The following is a 27,448-nucleotide window of genomic DNA, read 5'->3' on the forward strand; positions in this document are numbered from 1 at the left end:
GCTATGTCTGAAATCAGTCGAATAGTGGAGGAACAGTCATTGCATTAGGCTTCACTACGATAAAACGAAGATTCTTTTTTCTGGCGATCAATGTTCCCCTGATTCATGCAATGGGCGGCCTTCTGAGCTGGGGCTCCCTCCTTCTTCCTCTTTGACTGTAAGAAACCAGACTATCAAATGTGATTTGAATCTCTACATTGAACTCCAAGTCCAAGCAATGTCTGCTAGTTGTTTTGCAACATTCAAATCTTTAAGGAGAATGCTGCATTCGGTGCCAGAGGAACACGCAAGATCAAGGTTTGTTCTCTGGTGACTTCTAAATTGGACTATGCAAACAGCCTTTATCTGGGCTTGCCGGTGTACCGGATTCAGCGCCTTCAGATCATTTAAAATGTAGCTGCTCGTTGGATCTTGAAGATATTTGTGCATCTATCAGTGATGCCTTATTTGCATCAGCTACACAGCTGCCCGTAATTAATCGGATTCAATTTAACCCTTGCCTATAGCGCATTTGATAATAAAGGCCCCCTCTATTTAAGCAGAAGACTCAAGGCCTACTGTCAGACTAGATCCTTGATATCAAATAATCTAAAGCTACTACAAACTCCAGGGATTCGCAAGGCTAGAAGAGGAGGAAGATCCTTCGTATCCCTTACTGCTAGGCTTTGGAACGCTCTTCCGCCTGATCTACGTTTAGCCCCTTCTGAGGTTACTTATAGAAAAAAATATGTAGATGTTTCTTTTTTAATTTCTGTTGATAATCTCCTGTGCTTGGAGATTGGCCTCTGTGGTTGCCCAATACTGGTCACATGCTGCGAGGACCAGGACGCTTCTTCAGAAGCAGCTATGCGGTTTATAGACTTATTGTACTGTATTGCACAGTTCCATTAATTCGGTTTCTGGTACTTTCAACTGTCCTTGTTGGATATTTGTTGCTTGTGAGGAATGGCTCGTGGCTTTTTAGAAATCAGATGCAATAACTGAATTTTATAACGTTCAATACGCATTAGTCCGGGATTCTGCCCCCTACTGGTGTCTACTGGTGTTACATGTATTTGGTGTGATGCCAAAGAGTAATTTGTAGGAGCTGGTGCCAACTCGGTTTTGTTCTCTAGTCTTTGATGCAAAATGGTTGTCTACCCTATTTGTTTTGCTGCCACTGTGACTGGCCTTGGAAAGATGGAGGCATGATTGTTTCAGAGGAAAGGTACCGTGGATAGTCATTGTCTTGGTAGTATTACAAGCTTTCTTCATTTGATCAAGATTCTGATCTACTGCAGGACCAAATAAGTGCTCTCCAGTTAAACGTGTCAAGAATATTTGCATGAACTACACTTCTAAAGCCTACTATTCGGACCCAGGATTGTCTTTGTAGAACTATTTTGTTGTTAGTAGCCTCCTGGCTCTATAAGCTACGTCTAAAGCAGACTTTAGGCCAATATTTGCTGTTTTTCTGCCCTCCTCCACTGTGGTGTTTGCCTCTTTTTTGGTTTTGTTCTGGAAGAAGTTTTCATATCTCCCACTGTAGGCGAGAGCATCAGTTGAGTTGGGAATTAGAATTTGGTATTTGCCAATGTATGACAGAAACTTACTTTCTTCCTGCCCACTGGCTCCATCTCTACCCGGTCGTGTACTTGGGGAGTGGACTCTTTTTCTGGCTGTGCTGAGCTGACGATCAGAGTGTCAGACTCTACATGTGTGCTAATGTGTCGTAGCTACCATGTGGAAGGTTTATTTTTATTTTTTGTCTGGGAGCTACTGCCCCAGAGGTAGCTGACATTTTAGAAGACTTGGTGACATTGATGTAAAACTGCCAGGGACAAAAAGGATTTTTCATGACGCTGGTCTTAGATTCTCCACTAAAAGGAGTTCCTCTACTTTGACATCAAAGGCATATGGTGCTCTTTTCACTACATTGTTATACACCGTGATATCATCTGGCGGACACTGCTCTGTAGGATAAGATAACACCTCCTCCAATGGAGACTCTACATCAATTTAATTCCATATCCCGTCCTCTTCCCCCTGAATGGCATCCATAGGATACTCCTCCTCTATTTATGGAATTTGAAGATACTGCTCCACTAATACCGGATTTGTTTATTCTCTTGTTGGCCCTCAACTCATTGTAAGAAGGGTTTGTCTTTTTTCTTGCATTCATTTTTCAGAATTGTCCTCAGGTCATTTTTTGACAAATGGCTGTAGTAGTGTGAAATGGTATGCCAATGCCTCCCGACAAGATGTTTCTCTTTTTAACTAAATTATCTATTTCAGCTTCAATAGCTTTTTTCTTTTTCCTAGACATCCAGAGTTCTAATCGCGTGTTTTTCCTTGAATGTAGGTGTCTTCGAAGAATCTTAAACCTTCGTACATTTAGACTATTTTATTAAGCCTGTCATATCTTTAGAGGTCGAAGACCTTGGTGTATGTCTGTCAAAGTCAACGGTTCGTCTCACTTTTGTTTACCTTTCCACGTTGATAACCTCGGTGTTTCTAGTCCATCTTTCTAGGTTTATAGTCTTGGTGTCTCCTGTTTATATTTTGAGGAGGGAATCTTCGAAGTCGATACCTTTGAGATGTCCTGTATTTCCTTCAAGCACGAGGACCTTTCTGTCCCTATTTGATCTCAATTGTCTCAAGTTGAATCAATACCTTTTGGCTTTTTATTATCAATCTGGATCATGATTCAACTGGTGCTGCTATCAACATCAAGGCTTTTTCTTTTTGTAGTTCTCGCTAAATGTGAATATTTCTTCCACAAATATGTACTCCAGGTGTTATCAGATGTCCCTGAAGATCTCTTTGTTTGAGACACTGTGGGCTTGAATTCTTTAGTCTTATGAGTCTGTAAAATCTCTTGAGGGACAGATTCCCATACATCGACAGAAAAGGCATCCATTTCCTCAAGTTCAGAATTTGGTTGCCTCAACATCTTCATTCTCTGAAGCTAATCTGGTGTCCTCTGTAGTCGGTCAGTCTCCTTTTGTATGGACATTATGGATCCACTTGACTGGTCCAGTTTAACCCAGTATTGCAGTCTTTGGTGTGAATAAATAACATTTATAGCAGTCTTCAGACAAATGGTCTCAAAACAAGATATAAAATGCATACTGGGCATTGGTCTTTGAAGCAAACATTTGGTTGCAGTTCAGCCAGAACTTAAATAAACTACTCATGGATAAGATGGTGCTCAAGAGATTCAGAATAAACAACTACCCTGAAATACATTTTCTGAAATAGTTAAAGATTCTGACAAAAACCTATTTTTGTCAATGTTGAATCATCTTTTTCCGGGTTTTACTTGGTAATTGACGATGATAATTTGACATCGTTCTCTTCTTTTCGAGAGCTCCTTCCTACACCTCCTAGTCCACTGCTGTTTAAAAAGAATCTAAAATGAGAGTCACATTTTGGGGAATTGTGGGCTTGGAATTATCAGGTCCAGAAATTCCAGACTTGATAATAGTTTCCAGCTAAGAGACACCCAAGCCTCTATATCACAGTGGTCTTCAAACGTTTTTATGCCGTGTCCCCCAGTAGAAAATCGTTCGCAATTATTCTATTAAATTGGCAATGTTTAAATATGTCTAGGCTTATTTTAACATTGCAGTTAAATCATGTTACCGTTTTCAAAACTCAATCAAATAGATAACTTCCAAACATACTATTCTGGTCAGGCAGGCCTTACTAGCGTGTAAAAGTATCCTCAGTGTGATTATTAGACATGGGGGTTGGGCTTTTGAAGAATATTTTGATACATACTTCCAGCTAGGATATAGGATACAAAAGATGTTAACGATGCTCCATTGCAGTGCAGATTACTGCCGCACAGCTATGGGTGCTTAAAACAAAAGGATATCAGCAGAATGCTTCTTTTGGGCAGAGACAGACACCTGCCACCTGGGATCACTTGAGGGCCCGCCCCTCTCCCCCAGAGGGACCGCCCCCATTTTGAAGACCCCTGCTCTAGAGTGATTCAGGGGAGGGGCTATGGGCAGCTGTGTTGCTCAGCAACAGTCAGATAGGAGCAGACAATACTCCCCTGGACAGGCACAAGCCGCCCTACACTAGTGCATCCCCATACCACCAGCCCTCCCGCTGACACCGTCTGCCTGCTCAGAGCAGACTGAAAATGTCGGCAGTAAAACGCACTGGAATGGACCCGCTATCGCTGGGTCTGTGTGTTTTTCCTGTCATTGGAGAAATGTCAAATTGCCAGGATTTGGTACGAGGATACAGGAGGAAACTGGCTATTACTGCCCCTCAGTAGCCCCTCCGCACTAAATTTTCAGATATTGTTAATGATACCTCCTAGTGGAATATTAGGAGACTGAACCCCTAAGGGTTACTCAGATTTCAACCATCTGTGAACCAGTACTTACCTTGCTTCTCCACTTCTAGAGAAGCCATGCAGGTTACCATTCCCAGCCTTCCAGAATTCAGGTGGCAGTACTGGGATCTCATGGACTTTACCATATTACATGAAGACTATAGAAACCTCAAAATACCTTCGTGCCAACACGTTGACAAATAAACCCTCTTCAATGTACACAGTGCACCAACTGCTATAGAAGACACCTTAGAATTTCAAGGTCTTACACATTTTATACTTCTAATTCTCCAAAGTTTGGCAAAAATCCAAGTTTATCGTTCCACAGATTTTAAACGGTTGGTCAAACTACAGACACGCGGCCCTAGTTAATCAGGTCTAATGCTTGCCCTTGCTTCAACCTTGAGGAAACTGGATGCTGCAAACTATTCTGTGGTGATAAGAACACAGCAGATTATTAAAAAAATCCAATGTGCTTGAAGTTACATGCAAATGCAGTGTTGTAAACAAGTAAGCTCAGTGAAGTATGGGTCGATCTTCACTTCATAATTGCGTCCATTGAGAGACTGCGGGGCGAAAACCTGGGTGCATGCGAAAACCATCAACATACCTTTTTTCGGAATGTCTGTGTGGGAGATACTGACATACAATAAATCTAAAAAGAATTGACTTGCATATGTATGGGTTAGCCTAAAAGTCCACTATGACCACAGCTTGCAAGGACCACCGCTTGAACCCTCAAGACCTACGAGAACAGAATTTATTTCAGCTTTCTCCTCTTGCTTCAGGCCTGTTCAACTTTCCGAGGAATTCCCCCACCATTGCCCCAAGAGGTTCCTTTTAATGCTATCTGTTTGCCTCATGAACAGCGGCCCTCTGCTCGGAACTCTCTTGCCCAATGAGAGACAGTCGAGTCACACCACCACTTCCCACAACTTATTTTAACTTCCCCTCGTTTTGTCTTAAGTGTTTTTGCTTCCGGTCATTCTACAGTAACGTGACATCATGAGTTGCACAACGCACACATAACGTCAGTTGTTTATAGACAACAGTGGTACACATTAGACAAGTGAAAAAAGACAAACATGTACGTGGGAAGGAGGGACCTTCAGATTCACTCGCCATAGAGGTTGGAATCGATAGGATTTAGAGTTGGAAACCCTAATAAAAGTCACTGTTAAAGGGATTACATCTAAAGTCATCATTATATTAAAAAACAAGCACCGGCAACGCCAAGAGGCCTCGTCTATGTAAGAGCTATTGGCTTTGCCAATCTATTTTAGCAGTGTTAATCATTAGCGTGGCTGCTCTTCAGCATGGCTAAAAGTTAGTGGCGTAGAGGAGTGTGTCGTGGAGTGGCTTGTTGTGGAGTAGAGTGGACTGGTATGAGTGGAGTGGCACAGAGTGTTCTGGAGTGTCGTGGAGCAAGTATAGTGTCGTAGAGTGGAAGCGTGTAGAATAGTGTGTCAGATTAGAGTGAAGTGGCATAGTGAAGAGTGGAGTGGTGTGGTGTGGTGTAGAGGGTGTTGCGTAGAGTTGAGTAGAATGTTGTAGAGTGGCATAGAGCGGAGTAGATTTTCAGAGTGGAGTAGTGCAGTGGAATGGCATAGAATGCAGTGGTGTGCTGTAGAGTAGAGTATCAGAGTGGAGTGGTGTAGAGGCTGTTGTGTTGAATAGAGTGGAGTGGAGTAGTGTAATGGGGTAGAGTTTTATGGCGTAGAGCATCATAGAGTGGAGTTTCATAAAGTGGAGTTTCATGGAGTGTAGTGTCGTAGAGTGTACAGTGTAGTGTCAGAGTGTACAGTGTAGTGTCAGAGTGTACAGTGTAGTGTCAGAGTGTACAGTGTAGTGTCAGAGTTGTAGAGTGCAGTGTCGTAGAGTGCAGTGTCGTAGAGTGCAGTCTCGTAGAGTGCAGTGTCGTAGAGTGCAGTGTCGTAGAGTGCAGTGTCGTAGAGTGCAGTCTCGTAGAGTGCAGTGTCGTAGAGTGCAGTGTCGTAGAGTGCAGTGTCGTAGAGTGCAGTGTCGTAGAGTGCAGTGTAGTAGAGTGCAGTGTAGTAGAGTGGCCTAGAGTGAAGTGGCGTAAAGTACAGAGGAGATTGGTGTAAACTGCAGTGGCTTAGAGTGCATTGGTTTGGAGTAAAGTGGTGTAAAGCGCATTGGCGTAGGAGCAGTGATGTAGAGTGGCGTATAGTGGCGCGGAGTGGCGCAGAGTGGAGTGGCGCGGAGTAGAATGAAGTTGAGTGGAGCAGTGTAGTGTAGGGTGCAGAGGTGTAGAATGGCATAGACTGCAGTGGTGCAGAGTAGATCAGAGTGAACGAGTGCAGTGGCATAGAGTGAAGTGACGCAGAGTAGTGGTGTATAGTGCTTTGGCATAGAGTGCAGTTGAGTTGAGTGGTGCAGAGTACAGTGGCATAGAGTTCAGTGGCAGAGACTGCAGTCTTGCGGAGTAGAGTACCATAGAGTGCAGTGTAGCTGACGTTGAGTGCAGTGGGGTTGAGTGCATTGGTTTGGATTATAAATTGCATTGGCAGGGAGTACAGTGGTGTAGAGTAGCGTGGCGTAGAGCGCAGTGGTGTAGAGTAGAACGATGCAAAGTAGACTGGAGCCGCGTAGAGTGCAGTACGCAGAGTGGTTTAGAGTGCAGTGGCATGGAGAGCAGTGTTGCAGAGTAGAGTGGCACATAGTGAAGTGTCGTAGAGTGGAGTGGTATACAATAGTGTGGGTTGGCCTAAACTGGAGTGGTAGAGAGTTCAATGGCGGAGAGTGCTTTGTTGCAGAGTAGAGTGGCGTAGAGAGCAGTGGTATGGAGTACAGTGGTGCAGAGTAGAACAGAGTGGTGTAGAGTGCAGTGCAGTATAGTGTTGCAGAGTATAGCGGCATATAGTGCAGTGGTGCAGAATGAAGTATTGTAGAGTGCACTAGCATGGGGCACAGTGGTGTAGAGTGCAGTGGCTAGAGTAAAGTGCAGTGGCATACAGTAGTGTAGAGTGGAGTCAAGTGGTCTATTCCTGAGTGATAAGAAGTGCAGTGGTGCTGAGTAGAGTAGAGTGGGGTAGAGTGCACTGGCAAAGAGTAGAGTGGTGCAAAGTAGAGTAGAGAGGCGTAGGTTAAGTGGTGTAGAGTGGAGTGTTGCAGAGTAGAGTACAGTGACGCAGTGTGGAGTGGGGTAGTGTATAGTGGAGTGGGGTAAAGTGGAGTCTGGATGGTGTGGTAGCACAATGCCGTTACAGACATCTTCAACTGAAAAGACCATTACACTTGAACAGAAGAAAGGTTTTACTGAGAAAACTATACAGCGCATAAATGATAATGTCATCACCTAGTGTATTTATTTGTTTTGATCCTATTAAAATATTTGTTTCCATCACACTTTAGATTTACCAAAAAATGTGTTTCATTTGCGCTTCCCCAGTTCTGTAATATTCTGAAATACCTGCACAGTTCATTTACAGACATTTAAATCTTGTTTTGTGCTAGAAAAAAGCTTTTCTTTTCACAAAAGGTCACCCAAGTTAACTGTGGGAGAGCAACTGGAGAACCCTACCCAGGGCTACTTCACAGTTTCTATCTACTAAAGTTTCACAGTCTGTCTCACGGCTTTTTGACACATACACAACAGTTAAAGGGATATCTTCACACACCAACCAGGTGCCTTGCTTCACCACTGGACAACCCCATGCTCATAAAAACTCCAGTTTGATGGAGAGGGGCCTGCACCTTGGAGTCAATGTGGCACTATGCTCTTTTGGAGTTAGGGATCCACTAAGCAGGTTAAAAACCAGTGTGAAAAACGGGTATGTATTTTACTTGGTGGAGTACCACTTGGTATTAAAATTGGGGTAGGAGTGTAGGGGAACTAGTACCCCAACACCACTTAAGTGTTGACATGTTTCTGCCAAGGCGGCTAAGAGTCCACAGCATTTATCAGGACATGCATGAGATCCTACTAAAGTACACACCACTTGCATACACCTTTAATTCCAGAAAAAACAATACTTGCAATAGCGGTTGCTCTCAGGTCCTCTAGTCAGCTAAGCTAAGGAGTCACCTGAGCCCCTAGTTCCCTACCTCAGATAGACTGAGTTTTGTGTTACAGTATGCTAGAAAAAAATAATATCGTACAGAGGTCCCTTCAGCACACCCCAAGTAGCCAACATGATTGCCACATAAATCCTCTCACTTTGAAGTAAAAGAAGGAAAAGTAAACAACACAATCCCTCCGAAGATAAAGCCTGACATTTGACCTCCGTCTTTGAAAGCACAGCAAATGTGACAAGATAAGAACAAGCTTCAAAGGCCTCTTTACAGAAATCAAGCACTGCTGGAAGGATACCGTAAATAGGGTTCAGGCAAGAGAAAGGACGAACTCAATCGCTGACAGCATTGTCTCGATCAAGAGCAACATCCAGAGAAAATCCTCCATAAAGGCCAGCTGGTACACCAAATAACTCATAACAGCCAAAGGAGACATCAAAACGCTGGAGAGGAGATGGTGCGCCAGAAAGAACACCACAACAGGGCAGCCTTCAAGACTCCTCCAACTTGAACCACCATCTGCTGAGAGCAACAAAGAAGACCGCACTAACCGCACGCATCAAAACCTGCGCCAACACCACCAAGGTACTTTTCAACTTCGTCAGGAATTCTCCAACCCGGCTGCCAGCGAAAACAACATCACACCCACACAGGAGCTGTGTAACAACCTCGCCAACTTCTTACACAAGATCACAACCAAATTCAGAAACTTCGAACCCCAACCCACACCTACGGACTTCCTCGACAGATATGCCACCTCCGCAACCGACACAAAACACAGTCTGACCACCTGGGACCTCCGCTCCACCTAGGACACCACCTTCACCATGAAATCCATCCACTTGCGAGCTCTCACAGACCCATGACCACCTCACATCTTCAACCTTGGAAACCAAAAGAGCGGGCAGGAACTCACCATCCTGCTCAACACCTCTATTACCACCACAACATTTCCCAACACCTAGAAACACGCTGGAGACCGACCACTACTCAAAAAACCCTCCACGTCCCCAGAAAACTCAAAACCTACAGGCTAATCTCCCTGCTCCCATTCCCAGCAAAGGAATTGGAAAAGATCATCAACAAGCAACTCTTGACACACCTGGAGCAGAACCTGCTACTCAACCCTTCCCAATCCAGCTTCTTCAGCAACCACAGGACCAAAACTGCCCTGATCATAGCCATAGATGGCATCTGAACACTGCTCAACTGAGAAGAAACAGCAGCTCCAATCCTCCTCAACCTTAGCACCATATCCCAACACACGCTGAGTGAAAGACTCCACCACATTGGCATCCAAGGGGATGCTCGGAGATGGATTACTTCCTTCCTCACCAGAAGAACCCAGAGGATCTACCACCCACCGTTCACCTTCGAACCCAAGGAGATCACCTGCGGTGTCCCCCAGGGCCTATCCCTCAGCCCCACTCTCTTCAACGCATATTTGACCCTGCTGGCCAGAATCATCAGATCCCACGGTCTCAACATAAATTCTTACGCAGACAACACCCATCTCATCCTCTCACTCACCAACGACCCCGCCACCACCAGAAGCAATTTCCACAAAAACGCCTCACTGACTGGATGAAGAACAACTACCTGCAGCTGAACACAGACAAGAAGGACGTACTGATCTTCGTCAACAGCAGCAACACATGGAACAACTCTTGGTAGCCATCAGACCTAGGACCTGCACCCACTTCCTCTGACCACGCCAGACTCAGACTTATCAATGATAACAAACTCACCACAAAATCACAGATCCATACCATCTCCTCCACCTACTTCCTCAATCTGCACATGCTACGCAAGATCTTCAAGTGGCTACCCCTACACACGAGAAGCACCGTGACACAGGCCCTTATCACCAGCTGACTGTACTACGGCAACGCCTTCTACGTAGGAATCACCGCATACCTCCTACATGGACTTCTGACGATACAAAACGCGGCAGTCAGACTCAACCTCGGCCTTCCTCGATGAACACACATCACACCACACCTCAGGCAGTGGCTCCCCGTACAGAAGAGATGTCAATTCAAGCTGCTGACCCACATGAACACAACATTCTACACAACAAAGGACCCGCCTTCATTAACCACTGCCTGAACTTCCACCAACCATCAAAAAGACTACTCTCTGGCTTCCTTTCACTTGCTCATACGCCCCGCATCTACCGAAGCAGAAGTGGAGGATGCTCCTTCTCCTTCATCACAGCAAAGACCTGGAACAGCCTCCCCCCGCAACGCCAGACCATCACCTCACTTCCGGAATTCCAAATGGCCCTCAAGACCTGGCTGTTCTAATATGCTTCCAGGACCTGCAAGCGCCTGGATACCGTATTGGGTGATTAGCCGTGATTTACAAAGCCTGATTGATTGAAGCCGGACAGCCTTAATCAAATAAAGTTGGCAAATAGCAAACAATCAAATATGAGTTACAAAACACACAGCCAATAGGCAAGCAATGGGAAGAATGCATTCCTAGGGAAGTTTTTCGATTATTCCCAAGATGTGTTAAGCAAACCAGACAGGTGCGCTGTCTGGTAGGCTTCGACCTAACCAGTCCTTGTTTGAAGGAGACTCAGAATGCTTTGCATAAGGTTAAGATTAAATAGGGAATGAAACACACTACAAAGAAAAGGTAGTTCTTACTGCAGGACTTGGAACTGTGAGAAGCTTGGCATGCATCCCTGGTCAGATGAAAGAGCTCAACGACTTCTTTCATTCGGTAAAGTAGGGCTGATTTGATTGGCCAGACGCTCTCAGATGGATTTAGTCTGTAACACCTGACCATATGATGCTCTGCTTGACAAAGTACATACACAGGGCCCCTAACCTCCAAAGATTTAGAGGTGATCATGGCCAACTTCAAGTAGATGCTGATGATCAAAAGTAACTGGCGCAGATTTGGCAAGAATTGTTCATATGTGTAAAACCAAAAGCTTGATTTTGCAACCGAGCATCTGCGTTCTCCTGTAGATGGAACCTCCTACAGCCATATTACCTTGTTTGTAAGATTTTTGCCCTAATAAGTGAAGATTTGCTTATGTGATTGTAGCAACCTCATATTTTCCTCAAAGCTCCTCATAATAAAATCTCTGAGGTAAGTGAAGGAAGTTATTGTACTCAAGAGCTATATTATCATCAACAAAAACATCTATACTGATATTTGTTTCAAAAGGACTGTGAAGATGACAGTCACCACTCATTCAGAAAATTGTAACAACACTGGAAACAGAACGATCGAGCTAAATATCAATGAGTTGTTCCTTGTCCACAGGCAGACCACCAACAAGAGATTAAATTAAATCATTACAAAGAGCTGCCTCATGCCTTTTGATAAGTGTGTAGTAAAGGAATTGCCTGAACAGGAGGCCCGGCCTGAGCAGGACCTTCATACCATGGTTGCCAGAAATGGTGTCCGGGACTCCTCAAGATGTAGCAAGAGAAAGAGGGGCTACACATAGCACACGGGAGAACGGGTTAGGTCAGGAGTGAACAGAATGTCAGTCTTCTGCTCTCTCCGGACTAGAGTTGAAAAAGATGCAAGAGCCCTGTGCACCACCAGACTGGACTGGAAGCCTCCAATCCCTACGAGAATAAATGATAAGTTTCTGCATTTCCAACACCCCATGGTGGGAGGAGAGAGAATGGTGTATTCCATCCCCAGGGAGCATATAAATGATGGGCAGCATCTATACCCAGATTTAGGTTAGAAAATATTTCTGGTGTCTGCTTGTTTTCAGGTATGGGTAACAGTAGATGACGGGCCTTAGCGACTTATCTGTGATTAGATCAAGTGGGGTGTGGTTGGGTGGGCTCTGCTGTCGCCAAACCCCGGAGAGAATATTCAATAGGCCTCCTCAGTGGGAGAAGACAGTTACTTTGCACATCCCCATGGAGGAAGTAGATGGTCTCAGGGAGAGACTGGCTTACCATGACGAGGCCCTTGGTGATCTGTTCCGAGCAGCCATGGCACAGCTCTCCAAACCGCAGCCAGTAGTCTTTCTTGCAGTAAAGCTGTCCATCCTTCTCATAGTATCGATGGGACAGGGAAGCTCCGCATTCACAGCATCTGAAGAAGAGTGAGAAAGAAGTCAGCAACCATAGGCACAGCCTTCACTGCAACTCTGAAAACAGAAGGTTCAGCCACCATAGGCATTACACTCATCTGTGGGCGAAAAACAATATCAAAATATGAACTCCACATTCACTGAATCCATGGAAGGTAGAGAGCAATGAGCAACCCAAGATACTGCACACAGAGCCCCTAAAAAGTGAACAGCAGTGAGCAACCATAGCTACTGCATGTGCAGCCCCTAAGATGCAAACACCAATGAGCAACTATAGATACCACACTTGCAACACCCGAGGTAAGACAGCAGTAAGCCACTGTGGACACCACCGTTGCAGCACCTGAAGGGAGACAGCAGTAAGCACGCATGGACACCACACTTGCAACACCCGAGGTAAGACAGCAGTAAGCCACTGTGGACACCACCGTTGCAGCACCTGAGGGGAGACAGCAGTAAGCACGCATGGACACCACACTTGCAACACCCGAGGTAAGACAGCAGTAAGCCACTGTGGACACCACCGTTGCAGCACCTGAGGGGAGACAGCAGTAAGCGCGCATGGACACCACACTTGCAACACCCGAGGTAAGACAGCAGTAAGCCACTGTGGACACCACCGTTGTAGCACGTGAGGGGAGACAGCAGTAAGCACGCATGGACACCACACTTGCAACACCCGAGGGGAGACAGCAGTAAGCAAGCATTGACACCACCGTTTCAGCACCTGAGGGGAGACAGCAGTAAGCAAGCATGGACACCACACTTGCAACACCCGAGGGGAGACAGCAGTAAGCAACCATGGACACCACCGTTGCAGCACCTGAGGGGAGACAGCAGTGAGCAGGCATGGACACCACAGTTGCATTACTTAATGGGGGGGACGAAAGTGACCAACAATAGATCACACTCACAGAACCTGGGGGAAGACAACATCAGCAAGCACAGATACCACACTCTCAATACCAGAGGAGAGTCACTACAGAGCATGCAAAAAAACAACTGACAGTGAGAGGATGGCTACATGTTTAGGATGCTGTAGGTGAGCTCTCCCAAGCCCAAAATGCAAAGTTTTACAGAGACATTTAAGTGGCTTTCTTGGAAGCCCACCAGGAGTAATAGGTGGGTTTCTTTTGAAACCCGCTATCAGTGATGCAACTGGTTCAGAGTATTAACTCATCAGGAGGTGCTAGGCAGGCAGAAATCATCAAGCGCAAACACTTAACGCTGGAAAATAAAGTGCAGAAAAGCTCAGACAATAACGTATACAATATTGATCTTTTTGGCTAAGTACAACAACAATGTAACAAGCATTTGCACTGCAATAGGTCTGGCATTTACGCAAGTTTAAGCTATTGGCATTGTAAATGAAAATTGCAAAAACAACAGTTGATGGACAGAATGCAAAATAATGTCATACATTCACCCCAGTACAGAGATCTGGGCCTAAATCCATCGTTTTTTTGCTCACCATGCCATTCCAGTTTGAAGCCAGCTATATGCAAATCAGTCTTGACCCTGACCCTGTGCCTCATGGGAACAGTCCAGCCCGAACTGCCAAGCCAGGTCCTCCCTGGACTGGAACCAAGCATCCTAGGACCGGTTTCGGGGTTTCACCCCTCTTCAGCCTTGATAGCTTGATTCCAGTGGCATGGAGAGGACGGGACTCACGTCTGAGCATACCCGTCCCACTCGGGGTGAAACCCTAAAACCGGTCCTAGGATGCTTGATTCCGATCCAGGGAAGACATGGCTTGGCAGTTCGGACTGGACTGTTCTCATGAGGCACAGGGTCAAGACTGATTTGCATATGGCCTGAACTGGGGTGGCGTGGTGAGCAAAATAACGATGGATTAAACCCAGATCTGTGACTGGGGGTGAATGTTTTACCAATGTGCAACATTCTGTCCATCATCTTGTGTGTTTTATTGTAAATGATAATGCCTTTTATTTATGTTTTAAAAACCAGAATATAAATAAAAGGCATCGTCATTTACAATGCCAATAGCATAAACTCATGTAAATGCGAGACCTATTGCATTGCAGCTTTGTGAAGCATTTCCCTCTTGTTGCTGGTGTGGGATAATAAACTCTAACACAGACATCTGGAATCGAACTCACCTAGACGGCATAGAGCCTTGTGGTACATATTGTCTTGTGAACAGTTCATTTTTATGGCGAGTCCAACCTTCTCCATGCCAAATTATAGAGAAAATACCATGTGATGTTGGCGGTTTCCCCTTATAAAAGGAAGCCTGGACATCATCAGCGCCTCCGGGTGAACGGTAATGGCAGGGTTTCCGTTGTGCTCTGCCAGTGTGAGTGTTTAAGGCTGCGTTTCACGTCCAAAGACTGACAAACAGTCCCCGGACAGTCTTGAACCCCAGGAAGGGGGTAAATCACACACACGTCATGCACACGCCCGAAAGGAGCTTATCATTTAATACCAGTTCAGGGGCTGAGGTTCGACCCAAACCAAAGGAAACTCAAACAAACAAAACAAAAAAATCTAGGTGGAAAATAGTCTACAAAAAAGCAAGATTCCAATGTAAAGCCTACGCGAGCACAGGGCGAGAATGGAACGAGAGGCTACTGAAAATAATGTGCGCTGAATATAAGCAAAGGGCGTCATGATTGCAGTAAGAGAAACTCAATAAAGAAAATAGTGCTTACAAGACTAAATAACACATACCGTGTAACAACCGAAGTAAAAGGGCCACTTGCCATAGGAGGTTACAAATGAAGACAAGGCGATAGTAGGCAGGGACTAACAAGCCCATTTACGAATCGGAAGTCAGCATTTAGGAAGGACTATGACACAAGCAAATGACAAACATGAGCGGGCGAGGTTTCTATTCCATACTCCAGTACAACAAGTGTCGCAGCGCATGTGCGCTGACTCTAGGCTCGACCTAACAAGGATGGAGTGGGAAAAATAAGCTCAACTTATTAGTGGATGTGAATGGGAATCATTTAACATTAAAGTCCATGGTGCCCCATTAGAGTCTAAGGGAGTGTGCAAAAGATGTTTTAAGCCTGACAAAGTCTCCTAACAAGTCTGTGCATCGGAAGAGGGCCCAAAAACAGACCAGGTTCTGAACTGATGGGGGATACACTCATTAGAATGTTTGACTGTGTGCAAATGTTAACCTGCCACTTATTTTTCTGGGGCTTAAGTGTCTTCTTCTGCAGCGGTTGTCTCAAGGTGGTGTTCATGGGGAGCTCATTCAGGGTGGGATGAGAATGAACTTCTGCGGACCTTCAGGCTCACAATTCTGGAAACTGGAAAGATCAGCCGCTCCCGCTGCCTACTGAGAGAGCCCTCGCATCACACTGATATAGTGACAGAAATTGGTGCAGAGCTCAGTTCTGCTAAACCCCATCAGACACAATACTTCCAGATTGCCTTTGTGGTGCCCATTGAAAGGCCCTGCAGCCTTCGCCTCCCCTCTCTGTTCGTCTCTTGGCTGTCCCCCCACCCAGTTCAATCTTTTCCAGGTTATAATGCAGGAGGACACAGCACACAACCCAAGGCTGGAGAGCAGAACTCTCCAATGTTTCAAAGAGATCCAGAATTTATTTTCCATGACCTCGGCACACAGTCTTCAGAAAAAAATCGCTCTAGTAGCGAGGACACACAGCTCAAAGATGGTAAAAGTTGGGATGGCACAGACCTAACCAGGATGGACTGTGTGATGATGTCGTAACTATGGCATTATAAATCTTTAAAGGATAATGGCTTTTATTGTTCCGACACCACGCAAATTTAGGGTGATTTGGTTGGTGACACTGGAAATATTACCAGTGATTTCCTATTTAGCAAAAACTGGTTTCTAAGCTCCTTGTTGGGCATTAACTCCTGTCCAAGCGGGGTTCGCCGATAACAGGTTCAGAGAAAGTTGATTTAAAGAGTTTGGAGACGTAGAAGGCCTTCTAAGAACAACAGATGCGTCCTTCTCCTGAGGATGCCGACACCAGGTTCCATATGCAATGCTTCAATCAACTGTAAACAGAGGGAAGATAGACCAGTCGTGAGAGGTGGACTGCGAAAGACCTTCTGCTTCATTTCAGCCTAAATGGGACAGTGATAGGGTAACATCTACTGGAGAAAGGCCCTCATTCAGCAATTGGTACTACAGAACCACAACACTAACTAATACCCCGGGGAAGGCATGTTATGTCCTTAAACTGTATTACACAACTGTAAGGAGCTTTTAGGTGCTAAGAAACCAGACAAATGGAAGAAACACTTCAGGGCCTGAATTCAGCAGTGTCGTGAAGGAGACGTCGAGGGTCTCCAGCTCTTCATACCCCTTGAGGCTACGAATGGACATACTGCCGGCTTTGGAACTGTGTACATCTCTGGGAACGATTCACTGGCATTGCTAAACCCACTTAAACACAGCTGTTCTGGTCTACTCCTGCCCTGCTGCTCGCGTCTTACATTCACGTGCATCGCAGCGTCTCGGAGGAGTTCATCAGATATATTTTTCTCTTTGGAAAACGTACCTTCTTTTGGTACTTTTACCAACAGAAGACGGAGGGTTGGTAGTATCTTGCACCTTTCACCCCCGGTTACCACTTATATTACCAACAAATTGGCGAATTTCAAGAAGTAAGCCACTCTTTTTTATAGGAAGATAAGAGGTTACGGTCTCTGCTGCAGACTACCCCGGAGACCTGGGTGCCAAGTCAGGCTCGGCATTAGTCTGAGAGCTCTTTCAACTCTTGGTCCATCAGTGGATTTCCCAGCGCCTCAGATTTTAAGGCAGCAAATTCAGACTTGTGCGTTTTGAAAAAAGCAGGTGCGATGCCCAAAATTACGCAGTGTCTACCACTGTCCTGATTACCACCCACTCCACCTCATCACATCCGGGTTTCAACTGGATAATGCCACAGCAACCTTGCTCCAAGTACAGCATCCCAAGCTTCAGATGCTTCTTCTGCGATAAAAACCAATCATTGGCTTTGCCAATAAGTCACCTATGCAAGAGCTATTGGCTTTGCCAATATGTTTTAGCAATTGTTGTACACCAGCGGGCTGCTGTGTTCAACATGGCTTAAGGTTAGTGGGGTAAAGGAGAATGGTGTAGAGTTGAGTATTGTAAAGTGCAGTAGAGTGGAGTGTTATGGAGTGCCGTGGAGTAGAGTTGAGTGGCGTGAAGTGGAGTGCCATGGAGTGGCATAGAGTGAGTGGTGTAGAGTGTTGTGTTTGGGCGGGAATAGAATGTTGCAAAGTGGAAGGGTGTAGAGTGGTGTAAAGTACAGTGGTGCAGATTGGCGTAGAGTGCATTGGTTTTCAGAAAAGTGGTGTAGACTGCATGGACGTAGAGTGCAGTGACGCAGAGCAGAGTGTCGTAGAGTGCAGTGAAGTAGAGTGGTGCAGAGTAGATTGCAGTGGAGTAGAGTTCAATGGCATAGAGTAGAGTGGCATAGAGCGTAGTGGAGTTGAGTTCAGTAGCGTAGAGTAGATTGTTTCAGAGTAGAGTGAAGTGACAGAGCGCAATGGTGTACAATGGTGTAGCATGAAGTGGCAAAGAGTGCAGTGGCGCAAAGTGTTGCAGAATGGATTATAGTGGCATTGAGTGCAGTGGTGCAGAGTAGTGGCGTAGAGGACAGTGGCATAAAGTGCATTGCTTCTAAGTAAAGTAGTGTAGAGTGCATTGGAGTAGAGTGTTGTAGAATGCTGCAGAGTAGAACACAGTGGCGTAGTGCAGGGTAGTGTGTGTTGGCATGGAGTAGTGGCATAGACCACAGTGTTGCAGAGTAGACTGGCATATAGTGGAGTGACGTAGAGTGGAGTTGTGCAAACTAGAGTGGAGTGACTTGGACAGGAGTGGTGTAGAGTGCAGTGGTGCATGGTAGAGAGGAGTAAAGTGCACTGGCATAACGTGGAGTGGTGCAAAGTAGAGTAGAGAGGCGCAGAATGAATTGACATGGAGTGCATTGAAGTAGATTGCATCGGCAGTAGAGTGCATTGGCGTAGAGTGCTGCAGAGTAGATTTCAGTGGCATAGAGATGTGTGGCATGAAGTGGAGTGTCATGGTGTGCCGTGGTGTAGAATGGCGTAGAGTGCATTGGTGGTGGCCACAAAGTGGTGTAGAGTAGTGTGGCACAGCGTAAAGTGCAGTGGCATAGCGTGGAGTGGCACAGAGTGGAGTACGGTAGCATAGAGTGCAGTGGTATAAGTGCAGTGGCATAGAGTCTATTGTTTCAAAGTGAAGTGGCGTAGAGTAATGGTGAAGGGTTGAATGTAGTGGCATAGAGTGCAGTGTTGCAGAGTAGAGTAGCATAAAGTGGTGTGGCATAGAGTTGAGTTCAGTACAGTGGGGTGGCCTAGACTGGAGTGGTGTAGAGTGATGTGGCGAAGTGTGCAGTGGTTCATCATAGTGTTGGGTAGAGAACACAGGCATAGAGTAAAGTGCTGCCGAATTGCCGAACATAGGCGCAAATTGGACTAGCATAGTGGCGTAGAGTGCATTGACAGAGTGGCAGTAGAGTGGTGCAGAGTAGAGTTCAGTGGCAGAGTGTGCAATGTTGAAGAGTGTTGTAGGGTGTAGGGGTGTAGAGTAGAGTGGCATATAGGGCATTGTTGTTTTAGAGTGCAGTGGCTTGGAGAGGTGTAGAATATAGTGACATGGAGTGGTACAGAGTAGATTGGAATAGAGTGCCTTGGTTTTGAGTAAAGTGGTGTAGAGTGCAGCGGCGTAGAGTGCAGCGGCATAGAAAAGAGTGAGAGTGGAGTGGCACAGGTTAGATTCCAATGACGTAGAGTGTCGTAGAGTAAAAAGGCGCAGAGTGGAATAGAGTGGCGTAGAGTGCAGTGTCAGAGTAGAGTGTCAGAATGTAGTGTCATAGAGTTCAGTGGCGCAGAGTAGATTAGAATTATTTAGAGTGGACTGGCGTAGAGTGCTGTAGCGTACAGTGGAGGATGTAGAGTATAGGGGCGTACAATGCTTTGGAACAGAGTGGTGAAGAGTAGAGTAGCATAGAGTGCAGTGACAGAGTACAGTGTCAGAAAATGCAGTTTTGCAGAGTAGACTATTTAGTGTACTGAGTGCACTGATGTATGGTAGAAAGGCTTAGAGTGCATTGCCTTGGGGTGGAATGCCATAGAAAGCAGTGGCATAGAGTACAATGGCGTAGAGTGCAGTTGGCTTAGAGAGCAGCAGCATGCAGTGTTGCAGAGTAGTATATAGTGGCACAGAGTGCAGTGGTTCAGAGTAGATTGGTATAGAGGGCATTGGCATAGAGTGCATTGGCATAGAATGCATTGGCATAGAGTGCATTGGCACAAACTGTCGCGACGCCTACTGCAGTGGCTTAGAGTGCCGGAGCGCCAACTGCAGTGGCTTAGAGTGGATTGTTTCATAGCAGAGTGGAGTAGTTCACGGTGGAGTTCAGTGGTGTAGATTGTGGTGGTGCAAAGTAGATTAGAGAGGCGTACAGTGGAAAGGCATAGAGTGTAGTGGCATAGAGTGGACAGGTACAGAGTAGAGTGCATTGGCGTAAAGTTCAGTGCCATACAGTGCAGTGTTGCAGAGTAGAGTGGCATAGAGTGGGGTGGTGCAGAGTGGAGAGGTGTAGAGTGCAGTGGTGACGAGTGCAGTGCCGCGTAGTAGAGTAGTGTGGGATAGAGTGTATTAGTATAGAGTAGAGTGGTGTAGAGTAGAGAGGCGTAAAGTGAAGTGGCATGGGTGGAATACAGTAGAGTGCAGTGGCATGGAGTGGTGTGGAGTAGGGTAAAGAGGAGTAAGCATGGTGTGGTAGCACACTGCTATTACAAACAACACATCCTCAACTGAAATGACCATTACATTTGCAGACATACAGTTTTACTGAGGAAAGTATACAGCACACAGACAAAGTGTGGAAATGTCATGACCTAGTCTATTGATTTGTTTTGATCGTATTAAAATATTTTCTCCAGCACTTTTCAGAATGACCAATAAATATGCTTCATTTTTACTGTCCCAATTCTGACATATTCTGAAATATCTGCACAGTTCATTTACTGACATTTAAATGTTGTTAAGTGCTAGAAAAAAAAATAACATCATACAGCCTTTCGTCCAGCACAGCAGCAGTATCCAGCATGATAGTCACATAAATCCTCTCACTTTCAAGGCAGAGAAAGAAAGGAAAACACCAAGCTGCCTGGAAGACAGACACTGAAATGTGACCCCTCACTTTAAAGGCACAGCAAATGTAACAAGATAAGAACAAGATAGAGTAAATACGGTTTGGACAAGGGAAGGGACAAACTCAAACAGGACAGCAAAAACAAATAAAGGCAGAAAATAGAAAGCAAGAAATGTGTGTTACAAACTACAAAGCCAATGGTAAGCAGTTGGCGAAAAGGATTCTCATAGAAGATTCCCGTATGTACCAAAGATGTCGTTGGCAAACGAGACAACGGCGCTGTCTGATAGGCTTCAAGCTAAATATTCTGGCCATAGAATTTTGCTGCTCTTTTTATTTATTTATTTTGATGGTTTTGTATAGTGCGAAAAAGACCCTTGCGGGTATCAGAGCGCTTTACAAGGCAAATATAGGTGACAGAAATACGCATAAAAATAATATAGGTTAGACTAATACAAAAGTAGTAACTATTACAGACTAGCAAATATATACACGGATGTATAAATAGTTTGAGTGAATTTGGCCAAGAGAATCGATTTCACTTATTTGTTTTTAAAATGACGTGGACGGGTTGTCTCGTTTCTGGGGGCAAGGCATTCCAAATCCCGGGAGCTCTAATTCTTTGGAATTAGGTTGGTGCTACAAATATACCTAAAATTAAATAAACATATATATACACATTTTTCACTGCTTCAGTAAGACATGGGTTAATCGTTTTCACTTACAAGTCACAGGAATTCAGTGGAGGACTAGAGTTTAAACATTAACACCAAATTTGGTATTCAAAAGTCTACCCTTTGGCAAGCTGAGAAGGCAATCAGTCCGGGAGAGACCCCCATTCAGTAGTGGCCGAGTGCTGATCTGAAGCATATGGCTGCACGGGAGAGTGGCCCCAGCTCTGGTGGTATCAAAGTAGCTGGTGGAGAGGTATGGAGTAATGTTGGCAGGTGACTATGTCCCAATAAAGCAATGCTCCAGTCCTGGACTTGCATTATACCAGTCACTGCAATCTAGAAAATTGTTCCAATTGTTTTAACTAATGGGATTCAAGACTTAAACTATTACATGGTATTTAGCTTTTCAGATGAAAGTCCAGGTCTGAGTCATGGCAACATGGAGTCATCACGTTACCTTGAATAGGTGAGAGAAGGCAATCTTTTGAGGTTGGCAAACAGCGGGAAGGTCATCTATTTACCCATAATGTGATAAATGTGTCTAAGCTGCTTATAATAACTACATTTTCAAATAGTTTTTTGCATACCTGCCAGCTTATAAATGTATTTCAGCATGAAAGGAGGGGGTGGAGCCTTGGAAGGGGTGGGGCCTCATGCCAAGAGCTACCTGCAAGGCGCTCTGCCCTCCACAACTCCCTCAACCCCCTCCCAAATAAATTCTAATAAATAAATCAAATGGTCACTGAGGCCGTCACTGATGTCCTGGAGTATTTTTACACCTGTTAATGGACCTTGTCTGCTAAAAGCCTCCAAAGACAAGCTGGAAATCCACTTTGACTAGTAGTTTCCAGCTCATCTTCCCTTCCACCATGTAATTTGGCTCCTCACTGAGCCGACATCGTGTGACACACGGGTGCACTGTGTGAGTTGAGAGGTGTGCATTTGTGGATGGTAACTGTCCATAAACACAGTTTTCCATGTCAGCAAGGCATCAGGATTCCACCCTGGGACTTTTATTTGACAATGTAATGCATTCTGGGAGATGAAGTCTTGGTTGGATTCAACTGAACCAAATGGGACTAACATATCTGAAAACTGAACCACATGACCGTTTCAACAAGAAACACTGTACAATATCAACATGAAACAAGGTACATAGGTCAAGAACTGTTTGGGTAGAGGAGCATTATTGTGAGAGTGATAACTGATGAAGTCACAATACAACACACAAAACACATTTATCTTAGATAGACATGATTGGGGTAAGTGTTGATTGTGACAATACAAGACAGTACATACATTTATTTTACATGGACACAATTGCGGGTGTGATAACTGGTAACTGAGAGACAGAATACAAGACAGTACATGCATTTATATTACATGGACAAGATTGCGGGTGTAATATCTGGCGATTGAGACAAGATAGTACATACATTTATCTAACATGGACATGATTGCAGGTGTGATAAGTGATGAGTGACACACAGTACACAGCAGTACATACATTTATCTTACACAAGATGATTGCAGATGAAGTAACTGGAGACTGAGTCAAAATACAAAACTACATGCATTTATCTTAGATAGACAGGATTGCGGGTGTGATAACTGATGAGCGAGACACAATACAAGACAGTACATGCATTTATCTTAGATAGACATGATTGCGGGTTTGATAACAGATGAGCGAGACACAATACAAGACAGTACATGCATTTATCTTAGATAGACATGATTGCGGGTGTGATAACTGATGAGCGAGACACAATACAAGACAGTACATGCATTTATCTTAGATAGACATGATTGCGGGTTTGATAACAGATGAGCGAGACACAATACAAGACAGTACATGCATTTATCTAAGATAGACATGATTGCGGGTGTGATAACTGATGAGCGAGACACAATACAAGACAGTACATGCATTTATCTTAGATAGACATGATTGCGGGTTTGATAACAGATGAGCGAGACACAATACAAGACAGTACATGCATTTATCTTAGATAGACATTATTGCGGGTGTGATAACTGATGAGCGAGACACAATACAAGACAGTACATGCATTTATCTTAGATAGACATGATTGTGGGTTTGATAACAGATGAGCGAGACAATACAAGACAGTACATGCATTTATCTAAGATAGACATGATTGCGGGTGTGATAACTGATGAGCGAGACACAATACAGGACAGTACATGCATTTATCTAAGATAGACATGATTGCGGGTTTGATAACTGATGAGCGAGACACAATACAAGACAGTACATCCATTTATCTTAGATAGACATGATTGCGGGTGTGATAACTGATGAGCGAGACACAATACAAGACAGTACATGCATTTATCTAAGATAGACATGATTGCGGGTTTGATAACAGATGAGCGAGACACAATACAAGACAGTACATGCATTTATCTAAGATAGACATGATTGTGGGTGTGATAACTGATGAGCGAGACACAAGACAGTACATGCATTTATCTTACATAGACATGATTGCGGGTGTGATAACTGACGAGCGAGACACAATACAAGACAGTACATGCATTTATCTTACATAGACATGATTGCGGGTGTGATAACTGACGAGCGAGACACAATACAAGACAGTACATGCATTTAGCTTATAAACCTCCGAAAACAATTCTCCAAAGGGAAGACCAGGAGCAGAAACAGAGCCCTGTGTAAATGACCCGGCAGTCTAACACACACCTTGTGGAGGTGCAGGTAAACACATATGTGCACGTCGGTCTGCTCCTACGTCTGAATATTGCTGCTACACAAACAGCATCAATCCGCAGCCGTGACGTAGGTAAACGCACTCCCTCCTCCCTCCTTTCAAACCGCTCATCCGTCAGTCCCTGAGTGACAGACAGGCCGGTCCCGCACTGGACAGATCGAGCGCTTCCACAGAACACAACCCAAGAGAAATACATCGATCGCACGAATAAAGGAATGACGCGATCAGGGAAATCTGAAACGTAAGCAGCTCTGCTGGAGTGCCGTCACGCCAGAGAATCCGTCTTTATCCTCCACGCCCAAGCCTCGCAATATATCTGAAAATTAATTCTATAGGTTATGAAATGTAATCGATCCTATGTATTTAATAAGTCCTCCCCTCATGACTTGTAAAAGAGAGAATCCCTTCAGACAGTCACTTGAGAATTAATAGCAGAACACTGCACCAGGCGTCTGGCATGCCTTCAGAATAAACATACTTTTCGAATAAGCTCTAAAATGGAAAAACGTATTCACTAGAAACCGCATGAGCAATTTAAAAGATTTGTTATTTAGTACTGACAGCCGGTATGCCAGGTACTGCGCCTGCTGCAAACGTTATCCCAAAAAAGCTTTGGATCTGGTGAAATTATTTCCTACCAAAAGCCATATCTGTGGATCTGCTGAAGTTCATTAACTGCCCAATCGTTGGTCTTGTATTCTTGTGAATTACAAATATCAGCTGATGGACAGGCTACTGCAACGCAGTCAACACGAAATAAAAAATATAATAATCAAAACACTATGGCGCAACTTCAAGGTGGTGTCAACAATGTAAAGGGACCGACCAGCGTAGAACAATCATAACGCAAAATATCACGATGCAATAAGGAGGGCATAACGCTGCAGGATAAATCTATCGGGGGTCATGATATCCTCTGTGCGTGCCTCCACACCGAGTATTGAGGCATCAGGCCAGGCTCAGGGCGAGGGGAAGGGTCAGTTCAGGAATCAGGTTGAGGGCTGGCTGTGCTCTCATATTTGACCAAATATTGACTACACTTTTATGGTATATTTTGTAGCAAAATACAGAGAACATACTAAAAAACAATACATATGTATTCAATAGTTTTGGGACAGGATATATATGTAGCACGATACTGTGGTAGACAATGTATCATGCGATCCTACATGTACGTATATCTACAGACATTCATAAAACCGACATATATATGATCCAGAAAGGTCCATTAACCTGCATCCATGACCCTCGCGTGCTAACCTCGACTCCCTGTTCCCAGCCTCTCTGAGGCTCGAGCTGCTGAGGTAGTTGTGCTCTGGGCGATGAACATTTATCTCATTGCAGTCGATGGCAGCGGCTCACCTCACTAGGCTGTTCTGCAGAGCAGGAAGTAAAACCACAGCCTCCCTCCCTTCCTGTTTCACGTGACCCAGAACAGGCAGCTTGCAGAGGTACCACCAGATAAGACACCTAAGAGACGCATTTAGTGGCCCTGACCTGTGGGGCGTGGCTCCACCCATGTGCAGCAGCCAAGCCTAGCCTGGACTCAGGCCCAGGCCGGGCCTGCAGGCGTCTCACAACACCCCCCTATCCTGCACCCTCAAACCAGAGGGACCCACGTGGAACAGTCAAGCACAGCCCAGCTCCAACCTGCACGTGACCCCCTTCCACCAGCTATGCCTGCCCAGTCCAGCCTTGGCATGTGGGTCTCACATCTATCCTACACTGACACTCCAAACTCACACGTCTATGTGCAAAATCAAGCCAAGTCCAGGCTGCCAACCAGCCCATACATCTCAAAGTGTTTGGGAAGCGCTTCCTCACAATTGGGGATTCGAGCATTATTATATATAGGCGCATTTGCCACTAGGGAAACGATGGGTCTTCAAATCCTTCCTAAACTGATTTAGAATTTGCCACAGCCTGAGCCTTCCTGGCATAGTGTTCTACAGGGAAGTAGCCATTTCGCAAAACTTCTTCCTCCAGCCCTAACCTTTGCAATGTTAGTCTGATTCATGACCCTCTTATCTTTTATCCAGAGGTTTCCAGTTGAGTTGTGAACCTGTATCATCTCTTTAAATAATCCAACAATTCTCCATAGACTATTTTGTGCGTCACTGTGAGGGTTTTGAACTGGCAACAAATACATTTCATTACTTATGTGGTCATCATGTGCGGTCTCTTGGATAGGTCGTAAGCTGCCCCTAAATTTTGAATGGCCAGGGGCTTCCTGGTGTTGGAATGCGCCATTCCACTCTATACCCGATTACCATCCAGCTTGGCTCAGACGACTGTCCCGGCTAGCCCCGTTTGAGGTCTATCCGCTAGGAAGATTTTGCTTGCTTCAACATCCTTCACTGGTAATCTGCAGCGGCAATAGTGGCAGCTGCCTGGGTCTTTAATGTCATTTTAGAGTCAAAAATCATCTCCAACGTTTGGACCTTACCTCTGGTTTGTATTTCAATGCCCCTTCTTCACCAGTGGAATGGGTACCGGGTGCTTCCTGAACATATAACAGTGAACTTCGTTTTTCTATAGGTAAACAAAGATTATTTTTATTCACCAATTTCTGAATTTTATTAGTTACCCATATTTTTCTTTAACTCTAGTGGGGATTGGAGGGGGAAGGGGAGCAGCCGACTGAGGACTGTCCCCTGGGACGACTGCTCAGGTTTGGGCGTTTTGGGGGCTACATACGTAGCCAAGGGGATATATAACTGGACATTTTAAAGTATCATTCACCATTTTGTCTTGGTGAAACTGTGGCTGGTACCTGGTAGTTAGCGTTTTTGGTGACAACGCTGTTGTCGGTCTTGGCTGGAATTGTTTGGAGTAGGCTCGGTGGTGCAACATGCTAGAGGGTTTTGTAGAACCCCCAACAGACCAGAGCACAGGATGGGTCATTCAGCATCATCGGAAGGTTGAAAGGGCAGGGTACGGCCCCCCAGCCCAACTTGGTCCATATGTGACGGTGCAGCATGACGAACACGCTGAAGAGGGACGAAGAGGTTGCGCAGGACCCGCTGGGGTTATCCATGCTCAATTATGGGGAAGAGAGCTTGGAGGAAGGTGAATTGAGAGATGAGAGACAGATTGTTGAGGCAAGATGTGGGCAACAAGGCTCCCGGCAGGGGAGTGCTATTAATCAATCTGCCCGTAGTATTTTGACAGATGCAGGTTCTCGGCAGAAGTGGTGGAACCTTGCATCAGGATGCCGATCCTGGGCACCCTCAAGGCGCAAGTGGTAGAACCGTGTGGCAGGAAGACATGGCGAGGCGGCGGGTCCGAGCGGGCACAGACTTTGGTGCCAGGCAAGCTAACGCAGGGCAGGGCGAACGCCAGCAAAATAGTATCCATGGGGGTAGAGGCGAGGGAGCCTCTGATGAGCGGGGAGGCCCGCTTAAGGAAAGGTCTCTACGTGAGAGGCACTGGGGTTG

The 27,448-nt window shown here is 45.3% G+C and overlaps 1 protein-coding gene across 2 annotated transcripts in view; it reads right to left on the bottom strand.

Moving 5' to 3' along the window:
* LIMK1 (LIM domain kinase 1) overlaps positions 1 to 27,448 on the bottom strand; it is a 250,416-nt gene that overhangs the window by 67,682 nt on the left and 155,286 nt on the right. For both annotated transcript variants that reach the window (XM_085649679.1, XM_085649680.1), the window contains one exon: positions 12,304 to 12,442. In XM_085649679.1, coding sequence (XP_085505805.1) covers positions 12,304 to 12,442 — 139 coding nt within the window. The remainder of the gene's footprint in view (positions 1 to 12,303; positions 12,443 to 27,448) is intronic.

This window comes from Triturus cristatus, chromosome 3_2 (genome assembly GCF_964204655.1).
Source record: "Triturus cristatus chromosome 3_2, aTriCri1.1, whole genome shotgun sequence".
NCBI lineage: Eukaryota > Metazoa > Chordata > Amphibia > Caudata > Salamandridae > Triturus > Triturus cristatus.